General features: G+C 51.9%; 6 protein-coding genes across 6 annotated transcripts; 4 read left to right on the plus strand and 2 right to left on the minus strand.

Annotated features, from left to right (window-relative positions):
- Positions 1-562: 562 nt before the first annotated feature.
- PC9H_008675 (uncharacterized protein) lies at positions 563-1,019 on the plus strand (the record flags this gene model as incomplete). The annotated part of the gene is made up of 3 exons (XM_036778183.1): positions 563-718; positions 770-808; positions 867-1,019. 3 exons carry the CDS (start codon positions 563-565, stop codon positions 1,017-1,019), a joined length of 348 nt encoding a protein of 115 aa, XP_036629611.1.
- A 3,577-nt stretch (positions 1,020-4,596) lies between these two features.
- On the minus strand, positions 4,597-5,663 carry PC9H_008676 (uncharacterized protein; the record flags this gene model as incomplete). Its single annotated transcript, XM_036778184.1, has 2 exons — positions 4,597-5,486; positions 5,543-5,663. 2 exons carry the CDS (start codon positions 5,661-5,663, stop codon positions 4,597-4,599), a joined length of 1,011 nt encoding a protein of 336 aa, XP_036629612.1.
- Positions 5,664-6,601: 938 nt separating this feature from the next.
- On the plus strand, positions 6,602-7,844 carry PC9H_008677 (uncharacterized protein; the record flags this gene model as incomplete). Its single annotated transcript, XM_036778185.1, has 7 exons — positions 6,602-6,721; positions 6,772-6,892; positions 6,949-7,096; positions 7,150-7,200; positions 7,255-7,499; positions 7,552-7,577; positions 7,632-7,844. The coding sequence occupies 7 exons, from the start codon at positions 6,602-6,604 to the stop codon at positions 7,842-7,844; spliced, it is 924 nt and encodes a 307-aa protein (XP_036629613.1).
- A 1,934-nt stretch (positions 7,845-9,778) lies between these two features.
- Positions 9,779-10,738, plus strand: PC9H_008678 (uncharacterized protein; the record flags this gene model as incomplete). Its single annotated transcript, XM_036778186.1, has 5 exons — positions 9,779-9,794; positions 9,882-10,378; positions 10,427-10,463; positions 10,520-10,630; positions 10,680-10,738. The coding sequence occupies 5 exons, from the start codon at positions 9,779-9,781 to the stop codon at positions 10,736-10,738; spliced, it is 720 nt and encodes a 239-aa protein (XP_036629614.1).
- A 385-nt stretch (positions 10,739-11,123) lies between these two features.
- PC9H_008679 (uncharacterized protein) lies at positions 11,124-12,227 on the minus strand (the record flags this gene model as incomplete). The annotated part of the gene is made up of 1 exon (XM_036778187.1): positions 11,124-12,227. One exon carries the CDS (start codon positions 12,225-12,227, stop codon positions 11,124-11,126), a length of 1,104 nt encoding a protein of 367 aa, XP_036629615.1.
- A 212-nt stretch (positions 12,228-12,439) lies between these two features.
- Positions 12,440-13,891, plus strand: PC9H_008680 (uncharacterized protein; the record flags this gene model as incomplete). Its single annotated transcript, XM_036778188.1, has 6 exons — positions 12,440-12,471; positions 12,522-12,696; positions 12,744-12,814; positions 12,864-12,892; positions 12,954-13,798; positions 13,847-13,891. 6 exons carry the CDS (start codon positions 12,440-12,442, stop codon positions 13,889-13,891), a joined length of 1,197 nt encoding a protein of 398 aa, XP_036629616.1.
- Between the last annotated feature and the right edge of the window lie 325 nt (positions 13,892-14,216).

The following is a 14,216-nucleotide window of genomic DNA, read 5'->3' on the forward strand; positions in this document are numbered from 1 at the left end:
CTGCTCCTAGAAGTCCCCCAGCCAACCAAGGGTTGATAAATTCAGTTGGGTGACGTCGGGAGAGGAAGACAACTACTGCTCCTACTGCTCCTAGAAAGCCGCCAGTCAACCAAAGGTTGACGAGTTCAGTCGGGTGACGTCGGGAGGTGGCGGAGCGATTGAGAAGATCACCTCTGTTTACGGGGACATCTAGTCGCGATCAGTTTGAGGAAACCAGTGGTAAGAATGCGGCTAACATTGCCGATAATACAATTGAGCGACATCGACTTGGGGACTGAGTTGTAGAGCTTCCTCCAGGAACAGCGAGACCGTGATAGTCATCGAGGGATGCCTGAAACTGAGACCTTGGGAATCAGGAAACGACCACCAAATGCGGGTGATACTCACCATATTACAACAACGACCATCTTCGGAAGAATTCAACGTTCGGAGGATAAGGAATGAGGAAGGAATGAAGAAGACGCGCCTCTCTTTCGTTATGATATAAAGGAAGAACGGCGCTTAATACCTCAAAGGCCATATAAATAGGGGAACGAGCCATGTACAGATCCGCCTCTTGACCATGGCATCCTCCAATATGGCCCTCTTGATCCCACACTCGTACAACTTGCGCTCGCGCAATAAGCAACCATCGGAAAAGGACGACCGTCGCTGTTCTCCCTATCGGTTTCGACATCGCACGGGAGTCCCAAACAAAGAGGCAGAAAGGCTCCAGAGGGTACGCCTTTGTCACTGAGCACAGGTCAGCTTCACTTCATGCATATCACAGATCGTTCGCGCTCCCGCTGCGCAAGCTAGGCCAAAAAAAGTGAGCCCGATAGCTGAATAAGAAGGTTTATGACACGCTCATACTGTAGTTCTCAAAGGGAAAGCACGTCAAGAAACCCGACAACCGACAGGAAAGTGGGGACACGACGACTCAGCAGGATGCTGCGAAGATCAAAGAGATTTTAAGGGATTTGAAGTCGGAACTGGAATGTCCGATTTGTCGCAAGCCTGTCCGAAATCCACACTTGTAAGTACCGTCCGCGCTACAATCATAGACCGTTTCACTGATGCAATACATACAGAGTCGGATGCGGACATTTGGCTTGCGGTAGCTGTCTCGTTAGTTGGTTTAAGAAGCAAAGTTCAAGGAACGTGCCATCCAGTTGTCCTTCATGCCGCCTAGTGGTGGATAAGAGACCGTGCGCAATGAAAAGCCTGACCAAGCTATATGCTTTGGCTAACAGCGGCGGTCCGAGGGGTACAAGAACGCGGAGCTTGACGAAACAGTGGGACTGCCTGTTTCCCGTGTTGAGTGAATGAACGAGCGCCGGAAGGAAGTAGAGACAATTTGTTGTACAGACAGTAAAACACTTGTTTGAATCTTCTATTCTGCTACAGGACGCGCGCAGACATCTAGCAGAAAAACCCAGTGAACAATGGATCATTTCGGGTTGCCGAGCACGCACCTTGAGCCATGTGCCATCCTTCGCGCATGTCAGCAGGATGTGCCGAAGGTCAAATGCGGGCTCCGTGGATTGGAAGAATGCAGCCTGACATTGCCTGCCGAACATCGAGTGGACTTGGGAGGATACCGGAAGCGAGGACCAGAGGACTGCCAGAGTCCACTTGATGGCGAGGGATATCAGAGAACAGTACAGCGATTCCAACGCCAGTGGACTGCCAGAGTCCAACCAGCTGCGAAGGTTACCAGAACCCAGCGCAAATACGGTTGCGTCGAAGTTTGCCAGGCGATGTGGGTTGACTGTGAGACGAAGTCTCGGACTGAAGTACAGTACTGACCACGTGATTGACCACGTGCCCGGCGCCAGGGGTCATCCATACATATTTGTTGTCTCAGTGAGCTTCTAGTATACGTGGACAGCCAATGATCTATACGATACGCGTGCGTTCGTGCCATCCATTGACTTGGGAAAGGACTCAATGACGAAATATTCAACGCACGTTGAGCACGACTGCTCAAGGCAATAGATACAACGTAGAATTGATGCAAAAGCAGTACATGTCGTGGATGATACAAGGTAGAAAAGGGAAACAATATAAGGTGACTTGGAAACAGCCTAAAGAGAGGGATCGGACTCGGTGGCCTCAATAAGAGACACCCCGGCCTCTGCCCCGCCGTTAGCGGGTTCCTTCCGGGCCGTCTGAGGAAGAGACGGCTCGATGTTTACGGGCTGCGAGTCGGTGATAGGGATATTCTTCTTGGGCGTCCCATCAAGAGGCGGCTGGAGGTTCGCAGGCTGCGTGGCGCTGGTAGCAATCTCCTTCGGGGACACCACATTGAGAGACAGGTCAGATTTTGCGACCCTCGAGTTGCCAGGAGCTGGGCTGACAGCCAGTTCGCGCACATTCCATAGCTTAACTTCTATAAAGCGAGTCAGTCGCAGATAGTATCATCCATGGTATCAAACTCACTAATACGCAGTGTTGTATCCTTTGCAATCCCAGACAAAAAGGCGGCATTGGGCACGTGGGTTGGAGGAACGAAAATCAGGCGCTCTCCTCCTTTGGCCATCCCATCCAAATGGCCACTTAGCCCTATTATCGCTGAGCAAAGGTTGGTAGAATGAATGACGAGATACTAACCGTACAAAGCAAAATGGTCACCGATCGTGATACGCAGCTGGCAGTCCGGAATCAATATCAGGATAAGCAAGTGTGGGCGGGGACTCACTGGGGGCTTCTCGAAAGTGAGGGAGGCGAATTTCCTGAATGAACCCCCTTGCCAGACCTTCAAAACATAATAAACGTCTACTTTCGACCCGATCGTGATGGGGGCCCCGGTTCCTTTCACTCTATCCTCCGATTCGGGTACATTGAGACCCCCGGTATTTGCGATGCTCTCGGGGCGAGGGGTCGATGAATCCGCTAGCAAAACAGAGCCATCGGACTGGAGGCTCGTTGCCGTGTCGACGCGTTCCAGGTCAGGAGTGCCAGCCGCCTTAGTCTGCCTCCGTTTTGCGCCCTGACTCCTCAAAGGATGAGGTTCTTCTTCGTTCTTGCGCTTCTTCTGCTTCTGAGATGGCTTGGCTACGGCTGAGGATATGCTATTCGTCTCGCTAGTAGTGTCCGCAGCCTTTCGCTTCCTCGTTGCCTTATCAGAGTCGTTCGCTACCTTCCTGGTCGGCGCCTTGCGCCCCCTCCCGTCTTCCTCATCGTTGATTATGATGCTAGTTCTCCGGGCCTGTCGCGGAGGGTTTGCGCGGGCTCCAGCAGCCGCAGCAGGCCTGACAGGTGCAGGCTTCCTTTGTACATGGTCACCGACGCCATTGCCGCCATCAGCTACAAAATCATGCGTGAGTATAGAACAGAGCACGTTCACTCGTGCGAAGGAGTAGACACACCGGCAGGCATGGTGGTGATATTTGTCTTCTCTGGGGCGGAGTCACCAGCAGTGGTGGCAGTGGCAAGGACGGTGTCCACATCAGTGTCTAAAGTGACGACATGACAGGACAGGATCAGGGAAACAATACCAGGGAGACGCACCATAATGAAACCCAGAAACTGATACTGGACTAGAGGAATCAGGTCATCAGGTCAGCAAGGCCGCGGCAGGATATAGACGGCAGTGGCGTACTTGGGTCCGTCGTTAATGACACTGTAGGAGCCTTCAGCGCGGATTATATGTTTGAATCGGATTTGCTCGGTCTAAGAGACGGTGAGTTGGATGCAAGAACAAATGAAACAAAGGGGGCTGACCCTTCCTGGAGCCAGCCTTCCTAGCTCGAACGTTTGTAATACTCCCTCGTCATCATTGAACTGTAGAGAGAGGACGGAAATCTCTTTCCCCGAAGGTTGATCAGAATATTGTAGGGAAGTGATGTACCCGTCTTCTTCAAGGACGACGGGGGTCGTTGAATTGGCTTCGCTATAGCGAATCCTAGGTAGGAATGTTTCACATCAGTTGCATCGACAGACCAGGTCCAAAACGACGCGTACCAAAGTTTCTTGGTATTAGGCATGGAGAAAGTGTATCGGTGGCGCTGTGAGTTGGTGGAGGAAGGGTGATATGCTACCGGTTCCTTGCCTGATTAAATACACATTCAGCGAACAAAGCAGCCGTATAAAGACCTCTTGTGCCAGGTGGTCGAGGGCACACGCACGATTGATCGGAGGGCTCAAAACAATGGCCCCCTTGGACCCAAAATACTAAGTCCTCTGAACAACCGTCTTGACCAGCATGACCGCGGGTGCGCAAAGGTGTGCCGGGGGACCACAGCGAGAGCGTTGACCAGATGGATCCAGCGCGGACACCAGAACGCGAGGGTCACCAGAACCCAGCGCACCTATTTGAACGCCAATAGACTACCAGAGTCCAGCTGGCTGCGAGGGCTACCAGAACCCAGCACGAATGGTGTTTTCGTAAAGTTCGCCAGGTAGAACGCAATGATGAGATCGATCAACTTGAAAAGGAGCACGCAGTCATTGACACAAGCGCCCATCACGGGACTCACAGGGGTCAATAATACGACCTCGAGCCCCATGCATCCTCTTACGACGGTTCATGCATTCTTTTCAACAGCGAGTACACATGTATGTAGGTTGGCATAAATTTCTAGGGTTACGTATCTATCTGGTTTCAGTTCTACTTCAAAGGTCCTCCAGTGCGGTTGCCGAGGTAAGGATGGAAGCGACAGTCTGCATGTCGCGTTCTTCGTCGGAGTCAATTGTCTCACCAACTGCACTTCTCCCTTCCTCCAAGTCTCGACTTGCCAATTCATCGTCACCGTAATACACACTCCCTGAATCGCCTCCATGAGACCCCGAATCCCACTCGCGTTGGTCGTCCCTACCCCAGAGCTGGACGGGGAATTCGTATTCAACCTCGTCAAAGAGCCTTTCGTAGCTTGCGAGCGGGGATGCAAATTCGCATTCGATGTCGCTGAGGCCATCCCACAGCTCCTCGTAGCTTGCGAGCGACGACGCAAATTCGTATTCGTCATCGCTGAGGCCATCCCACATCTCTTCGTCTCTTGCGAGCGACGACGCAAACACGTCCCTTTCGCTTTGTTCCTCCCGGTCCCAGTGTGCTTCGTAGTGGGCGATCAACATCGAATCCCATTCGCTTTCGCTTTCGTCGCCTAGCGACTGCGCTTCGAAGAGTCCCGAACTCCATTCAGTCTCGCTGGTCGTCTCAGACGCGCTTTGACCATCCCATTGGGCATGGTAACTTGCAAGAAATCCCGCTTGCCGTTCGTCATCGCTGTCGCCGTCCCAGACATAGTCCTCTGAGCTTCCTGTTCCGCTGTGGTCCTCAAATCCCAGAGCCACAGGGACAGGGACCCCAAGGATAGAGTCTACGGTCGTGGAAGGGAAATGGATCGCGGGAAAAGGCGATGGAGAGGGGGATCCGAAAGGGATAATGTCGCCAGTGTCTGTGTCTCTGCCGAGCATGTGGTCAGGAGACCAACCGATAGCTTGCTGAGGTGTAGGTCGTCCTAAAGATTCGACGGCGGACATCGCTACCGACAAAGAGGTACCTGACAAGAAATACGAAGTTAGACAAAGACAAAGAGCAAGCTACTCGGCACATTACCTGGGTCTGAATCGTCGTGGTCTGAATCGTCGTGAGATACAGCAGATGTGACGTCCTCATCGCTGGTCATGACAACCTCTACAAATTCGTCGCCACCATCTTTCTTCTGTTTGCCATCCATAAGTAGCTGAGCACGTCTGAGGCGCCGTGATCCCTTCGGCTGACTGGGGTCAGGATGAGATGGTTTGGAATGAGATGATCTGCGTTTCGAGGCAATGGTCAGAAGTGTAAAGAAGAGAGCCACTTTGAGCCACCAGCGCGCATTGTCTTAAATACCAAAGCCACACCGACATGAGGCAATCCAACGAAAACGGGGTATGGAATTTACACGTGGCGACTCATCTTGCAGCAAAGCGCGACCGACGTCTAGGGCACGAGCGAGATCAAGACCGCGACTGGTAGGTGACGTGTGCCTCACAGAAGTGCACCGGGGGGTAAAAGAATAGGGCACGGGCGAGATCAGGACTTCAGCGATTCAGCTGGTATGTGACGGTGATATCTGGGAGCTTGAGTACGTCGAAGTGAGTTACCGGCCGAGAGTTGACTTTTGTCGAGGAGAAAACCGACAGCGGACTGCCAGAGTCCGACCGCCCAAATTGGTTTTCGAGATCCAGAGGACTGCCAGCGTCCAGCTAGCTGTGAGGATTACCAGGCGAACTAGTTTTTGAGGTGGGTCATCCAGAGAACTGCCAGATTCGAGCTAGCTGCGAGGGTATAGCAGGTATGTGATTCCGACAAAGTTGCGAAGGCGCTCGGGCTGACTCAGCAGCAAATGAAACTCACTGGGCTATCATCGGAGAAGCGGCTCACAAGATAGGCACGTGTTCCCCTATCTCCTATCTCTTTCACCCTTCCCGTTGGTTCATTCTGAGCCACTCCACTTCCTTCTTCGCGATGCTCCACTATGTTCTCAAACATGACAAGTATATGACTGAAAATATAGACTATTCGATGCCTCCCACAGGTCTGGCGTTTTCGACTGACGGCCGTCTTGTGGCGGTTTGCTGTGGAGATACAATCAGGGTGTTTGAATGTCATTCCGGCCATGAACTCTGCAGGATGCCCGTGGTCGGGGCTGAGGCTACGGCGGTTACTTGGGTGGCTCCTGGTCTCTTCGTCAGCGGATGGTCTACTGGGATCCTCATGGTTGCGAGGATCGATCGTCCTGACCCAAAAGATGTAAGGCTCCCTGCGGATGTAACGACAGTGTAGCCAACTTTATGTTCCAGTGGGCAAAGTTCTGGGAATTGCCGGTGCTCGAAGAAAAGGTCGCTATCCTGGCTCTCCATCACAATGGCTCCTTGCTCGCCATCTCAAGTACGACTTCTGTTTCTGTTTGGCTTGCGAAAGGTAAGAAACGAGAACGAGTTCGTTCGTAATGCACATAGCGCTCACCTGTGATTAAGATTCTAAATTCAAAGTCCTAAGCTTCTTCGCCGATGTCCCCGCGCCCAAATCGCATGGTAACGTCGCTGGCCCCGTTGAGATCACCTCGGTCTCATGGAAGGGCATGACGACGACCCTGGTCGTGTCTTACCTTCACCATGGCATTGTGTACGTCGTCTAGCTTCATCCAGCGATCCGTATGATTGAATCCTCTCCGCCAGCGGTTGGGATGTCAGCACCCAATCAATAGTTTTCGCCCACGCCATCGAGAAGTAGGTAATCTCCAACATAGTTTTTAAACTCGAACTGAAGCTTCTGGCGACAAGTGCGGGTGGCTCCCTTTCCCCGAACGGAGAACTGTTTGCAGCTTTCTCTCGTCAAGGCACTACTGTTTACGCACTTCCGCACGGACTACGGCAGCAAAGCTTCAATCGAGAGGATAGTTCCGGTGAGTGCGGCCCCGCAATATTCATTCATAATGGGTGGGCCTTGCTGGAAGGGCGTAGAGGGAGTGGCATCATCTGGGACCTTGAGACCTCAAGGCTGTTGGGACCAGATATATCACTAGAAGGTACGTTTGCATGGTATTCATTTTGCGTGCAAATCATGGAACGCCGTCTCAGAAGGAGAAAATGTTGTCTGCCTAGCGGTATGAACAATTCCCATCTCTCAGCGGTAGGCTACCTACTGACGTGTTCATTAGCAACACTACGACGAGGCAGGCGACGTATTTCTGATCGCGATCACAACTTCGTCGCAACGCCTCCAGATTTTCGAAACACATAGAATTGGGGAGACTGGTGATCATCCGAGCAAGCTAGTTCGTAGGCGTCATCATGACTTTTGCGTTCTGGCGGTGTTGTTCTCGCTGGGGGCCGCCGTAACACCTGCAATGTGTCGCATGTTCAGCGAATAGGGCAGCTGAGCCAAGAGTTGTCGAAATCCCAGGGACTTAAGAAAGACTCGCGAGATGAATAGATAAACGGAGACTTTAGCACGGCTGTTTCACAAGACTTGGCAAATGCATACAACATAGACTTAATGCAAAAAATCGGGAATACATTTCGTGGATGAAGAACAATGGGAGGAAATTTTGAAGCAGACTAACCAGAGGGCCGTCCAGACTTACGGACTGTGCACACCGCAAAGCTTGACTTCCATAAAGAGAGTCAGTCGTGGATAATACAATGCAAGGTATCAAACTCACTGATACGCAGTGTTGTATCATTTGAGCGTAATGGTCACCGGTGGTGATGCGCAGCCGGCAGTCCGGAAGGATAAGCAATTGTGGGCGGAGACTCACTGGGGGCTTCTCGGAAGTGATGAAGGCGAATTTCATCGTGCCAGACCTTCGAAATATAATAAACGTCTACTATAGGTTATCGGTGGCGCTTTGAGTTGATGGAAAAAGGAGTGTGACGCTGGTGTTACTGATTAGTTGCCTGATTAAATACAACATTGAGAGAGCAGCCACATATGACGCTAGTGCGTTACGATGGTCACGAAGCTCAGGGAAAAAGGTCCGTTTGTTCCCGCCCAAAGCCAGGTGGTCAAGCCAGGTGGTAAGGGCAGAGCGCAATTGATTGGGATCGCAATCGTGGACCCGAAGGCCCAACGAAGGCCAACCTATTGACCAGTGGGACCACGGGAACTGAACCGATGCCGGGGAGCATCCCTTACACGAGCAGATGGATGATTCGGACACCAGCGTCCAGCTGCTGTGAGGGTTACCTGAACCCAGCGCAACTATTGCGTCGCCAGAGGACCTCCAGGGTCCAGCTAGCTGCGAGGGTTGCCAGAACCCATCCCGATGTCGCTGCGACCGAGGCAATGGTTGAGGTGAAGTCGGGATGAGTGGCGGCTTCAAGCGCCCATTTCCTCATCAACCAGTGTGACGAACCACGTGTCTTTCTCGGTCTCGTGCCTCCTTGTGCTCCTTGGTTCAACGCGCCTTGAACGCGATCGAGTGTACAATGGTTCATACACCAATACGTAGAATAGGTCGTCCTCGCGGCGTGCCTACAGACATCCAGCGGTTCGTGCAATGGTTCATGCAATGGTTCGTGCAACCTTTGGCATGTGCGTACGCACATCCGGTGGTTCGTACAATGGTTCGTACAGACGGATATCCAGTGGCTTGTGCAAGGGTTCGTACTCCGATGTACAGTTGTACCCTCCGCGTGTGCGTACAGACCGCCAGTGGTTCGTACATTGGTTCGTACATGCAGACATCCAGTGGTTCGTGCAAGGGCTCGTGCAGCGTTTGTGGTTCGTACATTGGTTCGTACAGGCAGACATCCAGTGGTTCGTGCAAGGGCTCGTGCAGCGTTTCGTGCGGCTGTTTGTACATTTACAAAGGTGTCGGGTGTGGCGAGCTTACTTTCCAATTAAGTCGACGTACCCTTGAATGTGTGCGCAATCACGTGGCAAGCCTCCTGTGTCAACAGAGGCACTCACCTCTTTGTTCAACAACTGCGTCACGGTCAATGTCGACTTTCAACGTTGGGAATTCGATGTGGTGACGCTTTCTTTTCCCATTATTTCTTCATCATCCTGCTGAAATTTCTTTAGGTCAAAAACCTTCATCGGCAACAGTACCAATGTTGTCCCAGAGCTTGCTCTTGTCCTCTCCCACGCGGCGTTTGTCGGTAAACCCCTGGGTCAGAGGTCGTCCATCGAAATTCATTACAGCGACCGTTGTGGAGATGAACGGGTGTTACACATCGGTGCTCTCTTAGCTGGTTCGGTGATATATTTATTGCCTCGTCTCCTCGACGCACGCTCACTCAGCATAGAGAGAACACATCGAGTTGAACTTGGCTTTAATCACTGACAACGGATGCGTCGTTTATGTACGGGGGTCCTCGTACGTTTTATGCCCTTCTTCGTGAGCACAATGATTTACTGGCCATGTGAAAGGACCGTCTGCCTTGCCGGTTTTAAGTGTCGTAAGTGTGCGACTACTCACGTTCCAGCGATTTCACCAACTACCAGGCCCTTCTCGGTATCGTAGTTGACGAGCATGACGACCAGCTTACTGGGCTGTGGTCAGGGTGTGGAGGTACCAGTCAGGTTGATGATTCTACTGCCACCCAAGAAGAACGCGCTGAGCCGACGACGAGTTCACCTGTCAAGACGCTTGCGGCGACCGTCAAACTAGAGACCCCTCGAGCGCAAACCAAGGCTCCAACGAGCAACCCTCCAACGACGATTCCGGAGTCCCCTAATCCGAAGAAGAGGGCCGTCGCCAACGCAGACCTCCCCGAATCTCCAAAACGACACAAGAAAGAGCAGGCGAAAGAAGGTCACGCAGACGCACCCACACACAAAGACGAACAAGAAGGTACTGGCCTTGTCATCCAGCACGGCGATGAGGTCGACGTTCGATACGTTCTTTCGGTTCAGAACCAAGACGGGACGTATACTATCAGACGCGAGGCCATAACCCTTGTAAGTAGGGACTTTTTCGAATCCCTCCCATTTTACCGTGGAGCATAGACTACGGTGAAGATCGGTGACGAAGCAGCGCTTTTCGGTGTGTAATTAATATCGTTCCTTAGCTTTTCCCTCGCGCTCAAACCTCAGTCGTAGGAGTTAGCCGTTACTTGGAAGGTATGAGGGGAGGAGGTGTGCGAAAACTCTTCATTCCCTCGGGTGTGCTAGAGACGAAAGGCAAACGATCTCGGAAAGTTTGGATGCTGAGTACGTTTGTTTCGCCTGCCGAGCCCATTTTCCTAACGCCCGTTGCCAGAGGTCAGGGCATCAACGGCGGTCCAGCGTACCATATCGCACTTATTCTCATCTCGTTGATGTACATGAATCGGACTTTTCGTTTGCCTATTATGTTGCCCTGTCCTTGCATGTCTTCCGTTTATCTCCTCTCTGCATAACATGAACATGCTTCGGCCACGCAGGCATCATTGTGTGACAACCCCCAGCACAACATGACTCCTGAGCTGCCTAGAGACTGCCTAGGTCGAGTGATTCTTTCATGTCGCGATGCATGCCTAAAGTTCACGTGGTTCAATTGTTCATAACATGAGCCAGAGACACTTTGGTACCATACAGAAACACAATAGAGTAGTCCAAGGGCTACCGAGTCGAAGAACGGTGAAAAATGAGCAATGACCTCTTACGCCGGCTAATCAGAAACCCCCCATTGCAATTCCACCTATCCCATCTGATATCATGCCACTCACGCGCTAGGACGAAGCCGCTCCCTCAAGGCCTTCAACTCTTCCTCAAGTACCTCCCGCTTTTGGAGTTCACTCTCATACCGGTCCTCCCACTTCTTCGCCTGCTTTTCCCATTCGGCCTTGGCTTCGGCGTGACGGCTCTCCCACTTCTCGATAAGATTCTCCTTCTCCCGCTTGTAGTCGGCCTTATCCTGTTTGAACACATCTGCCACTTCTTGCAACCTCTGCTCAAGTTTCGCCCATCCTGCCCTCTCCCTCTCCCACGAGTCTCTCTCCCTCTGCCACGACTCCTCTAAACCTTTCTTTGCGGCCAACAGATTCTGGGCCTGGGAGAGCTCTGCTTTGAGCTCTTTGATCTGTCCGCCGGTGTCGATGGCAAACGACGCGAAATTCTTGCTACTACTGAAAAAGTCTGACTTCCTAGACGACGAAAGCGATCGGGGGTGATGACTATGCGATGCCTGACGCGAACGGTCAGGAGAGCCTGTATCGGCAGATGTCTCGGAAGGCGCCTTTTTCAGATACCAAGCAGAGGCCGGAGAGCTTTCGACATTTTCAACAGCCTGCTTAATGATTACTGAAAGGTCGATATTATAGGATTTGAGCTCTGCGGTGAAATCGGCGTTGTCCTTTTCCAACATCCCTGCCAACGTAGACGCGATTTCGTCCCTAGCGTCGGCCGATTCAGAGGCTACCAACCTCTCGACTTGCTCGGTGAGCTCGGGCAAGCTCAGCTTCTTCTCCACTACAGCCAAAGCCGCCTGCGTGCGGACACCTCCCGCTTTGGTTGATCTGGATTCAGTCAATCGCTTCACGGTCGCCACAATCGCGCGGCTTGTCTCTAGGGATGCATCCGCCACCCGCGCTGAGGGAGGTGTAGCCGCATGTCGCCGTCGGGTAGGCTTGTCAATCAGTTCATCTTCTGCTGATGACGAGCAAAGAGAGCTAGTAGAATGCGCCATAGAGGATCTTCGCTTGCGGGCTTGTTTAGCTGAATTGCCGAAGAGATGGGGGTACTGATGCTGAAGAAAGAGGGGAGTCCGTCCAGTTAACGTAGGTTCCAGAATAGACAGTGTAGGAGATTCTGCGCGTGTAGGCCGCATTCCCAAGTCAGTATGATTATCGATATATGATAATCCGATCGTGAGTCACTTTGCGCTGAAGGATCTTGAAGGACGCTGGAACGTTTATGATCACAAGCACTGATGCTCACGTGTCGGCGTGCACCTACAGGCTGTTTATAAATAAATACAAAGCTTAATGAAGCGCTAGTTGGACTGGTTATCTCTTTGTACTCGACACCTTCCTCCTTCCTATGGACAACAGAAAAATCAAGAGTATGCTATGGTATGCAAGTTGCATTACTTTTGTGCGCCGTACTGTCATTGTTTCTTCAGGTCGCAAACCTTCGAAGCCCACTCCCTTACTCCACTCCCTCGAATGTCTTTGATGCTTACGCACGTCGCGTTCGCCGGCCCTCCTAGTGGTGCGAAGACGCGTGTAGACATACTCTATGAGGGGGCAAGACATGAAATGATCTGCTGCTCGATCGGCACATTGATTCGTGGATTTGTGAGCATAAGTCCTTTCCTTGCGGATATGCCACTGAAGGCAACTAGAAGGAGCAACTTTATATTCGTCTTCCGTTTATCTCCGATAAAGAATACATAGTAAACGTTCGAGGAGAATCGTGAGCTCAGCATTTATCAAGCATGCTGTCGTTTTGATGATTTTACCAGGGACATATGCCTGGCGGGTTACAATTTGTGTAGGTGTCCGACCGCTAGTGCTCACCGCTTTCGCTGACATGAAATCCTCCTTATTCTCAGTGGATCATCATCGCCCAGCATCGGACCTCTACGCTGAAACGCAGCTGTTCGGTGATTCAAGTCCTTCATCCAATCAGATGAAGAAAAGTCCTGTCAAACATGAGTTGGTTAAAGCAATGAGAGGCACTTCTCCGGTTGAAGAGGATGATATAACGCCCGAGATCGTGCTCAGTGGCGACGATACCAGGGTCGTGCCCTCTGCCCAGTGGACGAATTTCTTAGGTTGGCAGAAGGATCACGCTCAGAGGGTGACGTCCGAATATGAACAAGACGACGAAACTAGCCCTACAAGAAGCGAGATCGGACATCGCCGTACGACTTCACGAGGGCATTTCGAAACAGAAAAAAACCCTCCAGGGAGCAAAGTCAAAGTCAAGACTGAACAAGTGGAGCCGACGACGAGTTCGCCTGCCAAGACGCTCGCCGTGCCTATCAAGCTAGAGACCGTTCAACCTTCCCAAACACGAAAGAAGGCTCCAACGAGCAAACCCAAGGTCGACCGTGCAGAGTCGACGAGTTCACCTGTCAAGACGCTTGCGGCGACCGTCAAACTAGAGACCCCTCGAGCGCAAACCAAGGCTCCAACGAGCAACCCTCCAACGACGATTCCGGAGTCCCCTAATCCGAAGAAGAGGGCCGTCGCCAACGCAGACCTCCCCGAATCTCCAAAACGACACAAGAAAGAGCAGGCGAAAGAAGGTCACGCAGACGCACCCACACACAAAGACGAACAAGAAGGTACTGGCCTTGTCATCCAGCACGGCGATGAGGTCGACGTTCGATACGTTCTTTCGGTTCAGAACCAAGACGGGACGTATACTATCAGACGCGAGGCCATAACCCTTGTAAGTAGGGACTTTTTCGAATCCCTCCCATTTTACCGTGGAGCATAGACTACGGTGAAGATCGGTGACGAAGCAGCGCTTTTCGGTGTGTAATTAATATTGTTCCTTAGCTTTTCCCTCGCGCTCAAACCTCAGTCGTAGGAGTTAGCCGTTACTTGGAAGGTATGAGGGGAGGAGGTGTGCGAAAACTCTTCATTCCCTCGGGTGTGCTAGAGACGAAAGGCAAACGATCTCGGAAAGTTTGGATGCTTAGTACGTTTGTTTCGCCTGCCGAGCCCATTTTCCTAACGCCCGTTGCCAGAGGTCAGGGCATCAACAGCAGTGAGTCGTGCTGCATGAGTTACTGTGCTCGTTGTCATGTCTCGCAATATTTCTGTCATAGTCTACCCTTGTAATAAACCATCTCAGCTAGTCTCGA

This window comes from Pleurotus ostreatus (assembly GCF_014466165.1).
Source record: "Pleurotus ostreatus strain PC9 chromosome Unknown scaffold_6, whole genome shotgun sequence".
Taxonomy (NCBI): Eukaryota; Fungi; Basidiomycota; class Agaricomycetes; order Agaricales; family Pleurotaceae; genus Pleurotus; species Pleurotus ostreatus.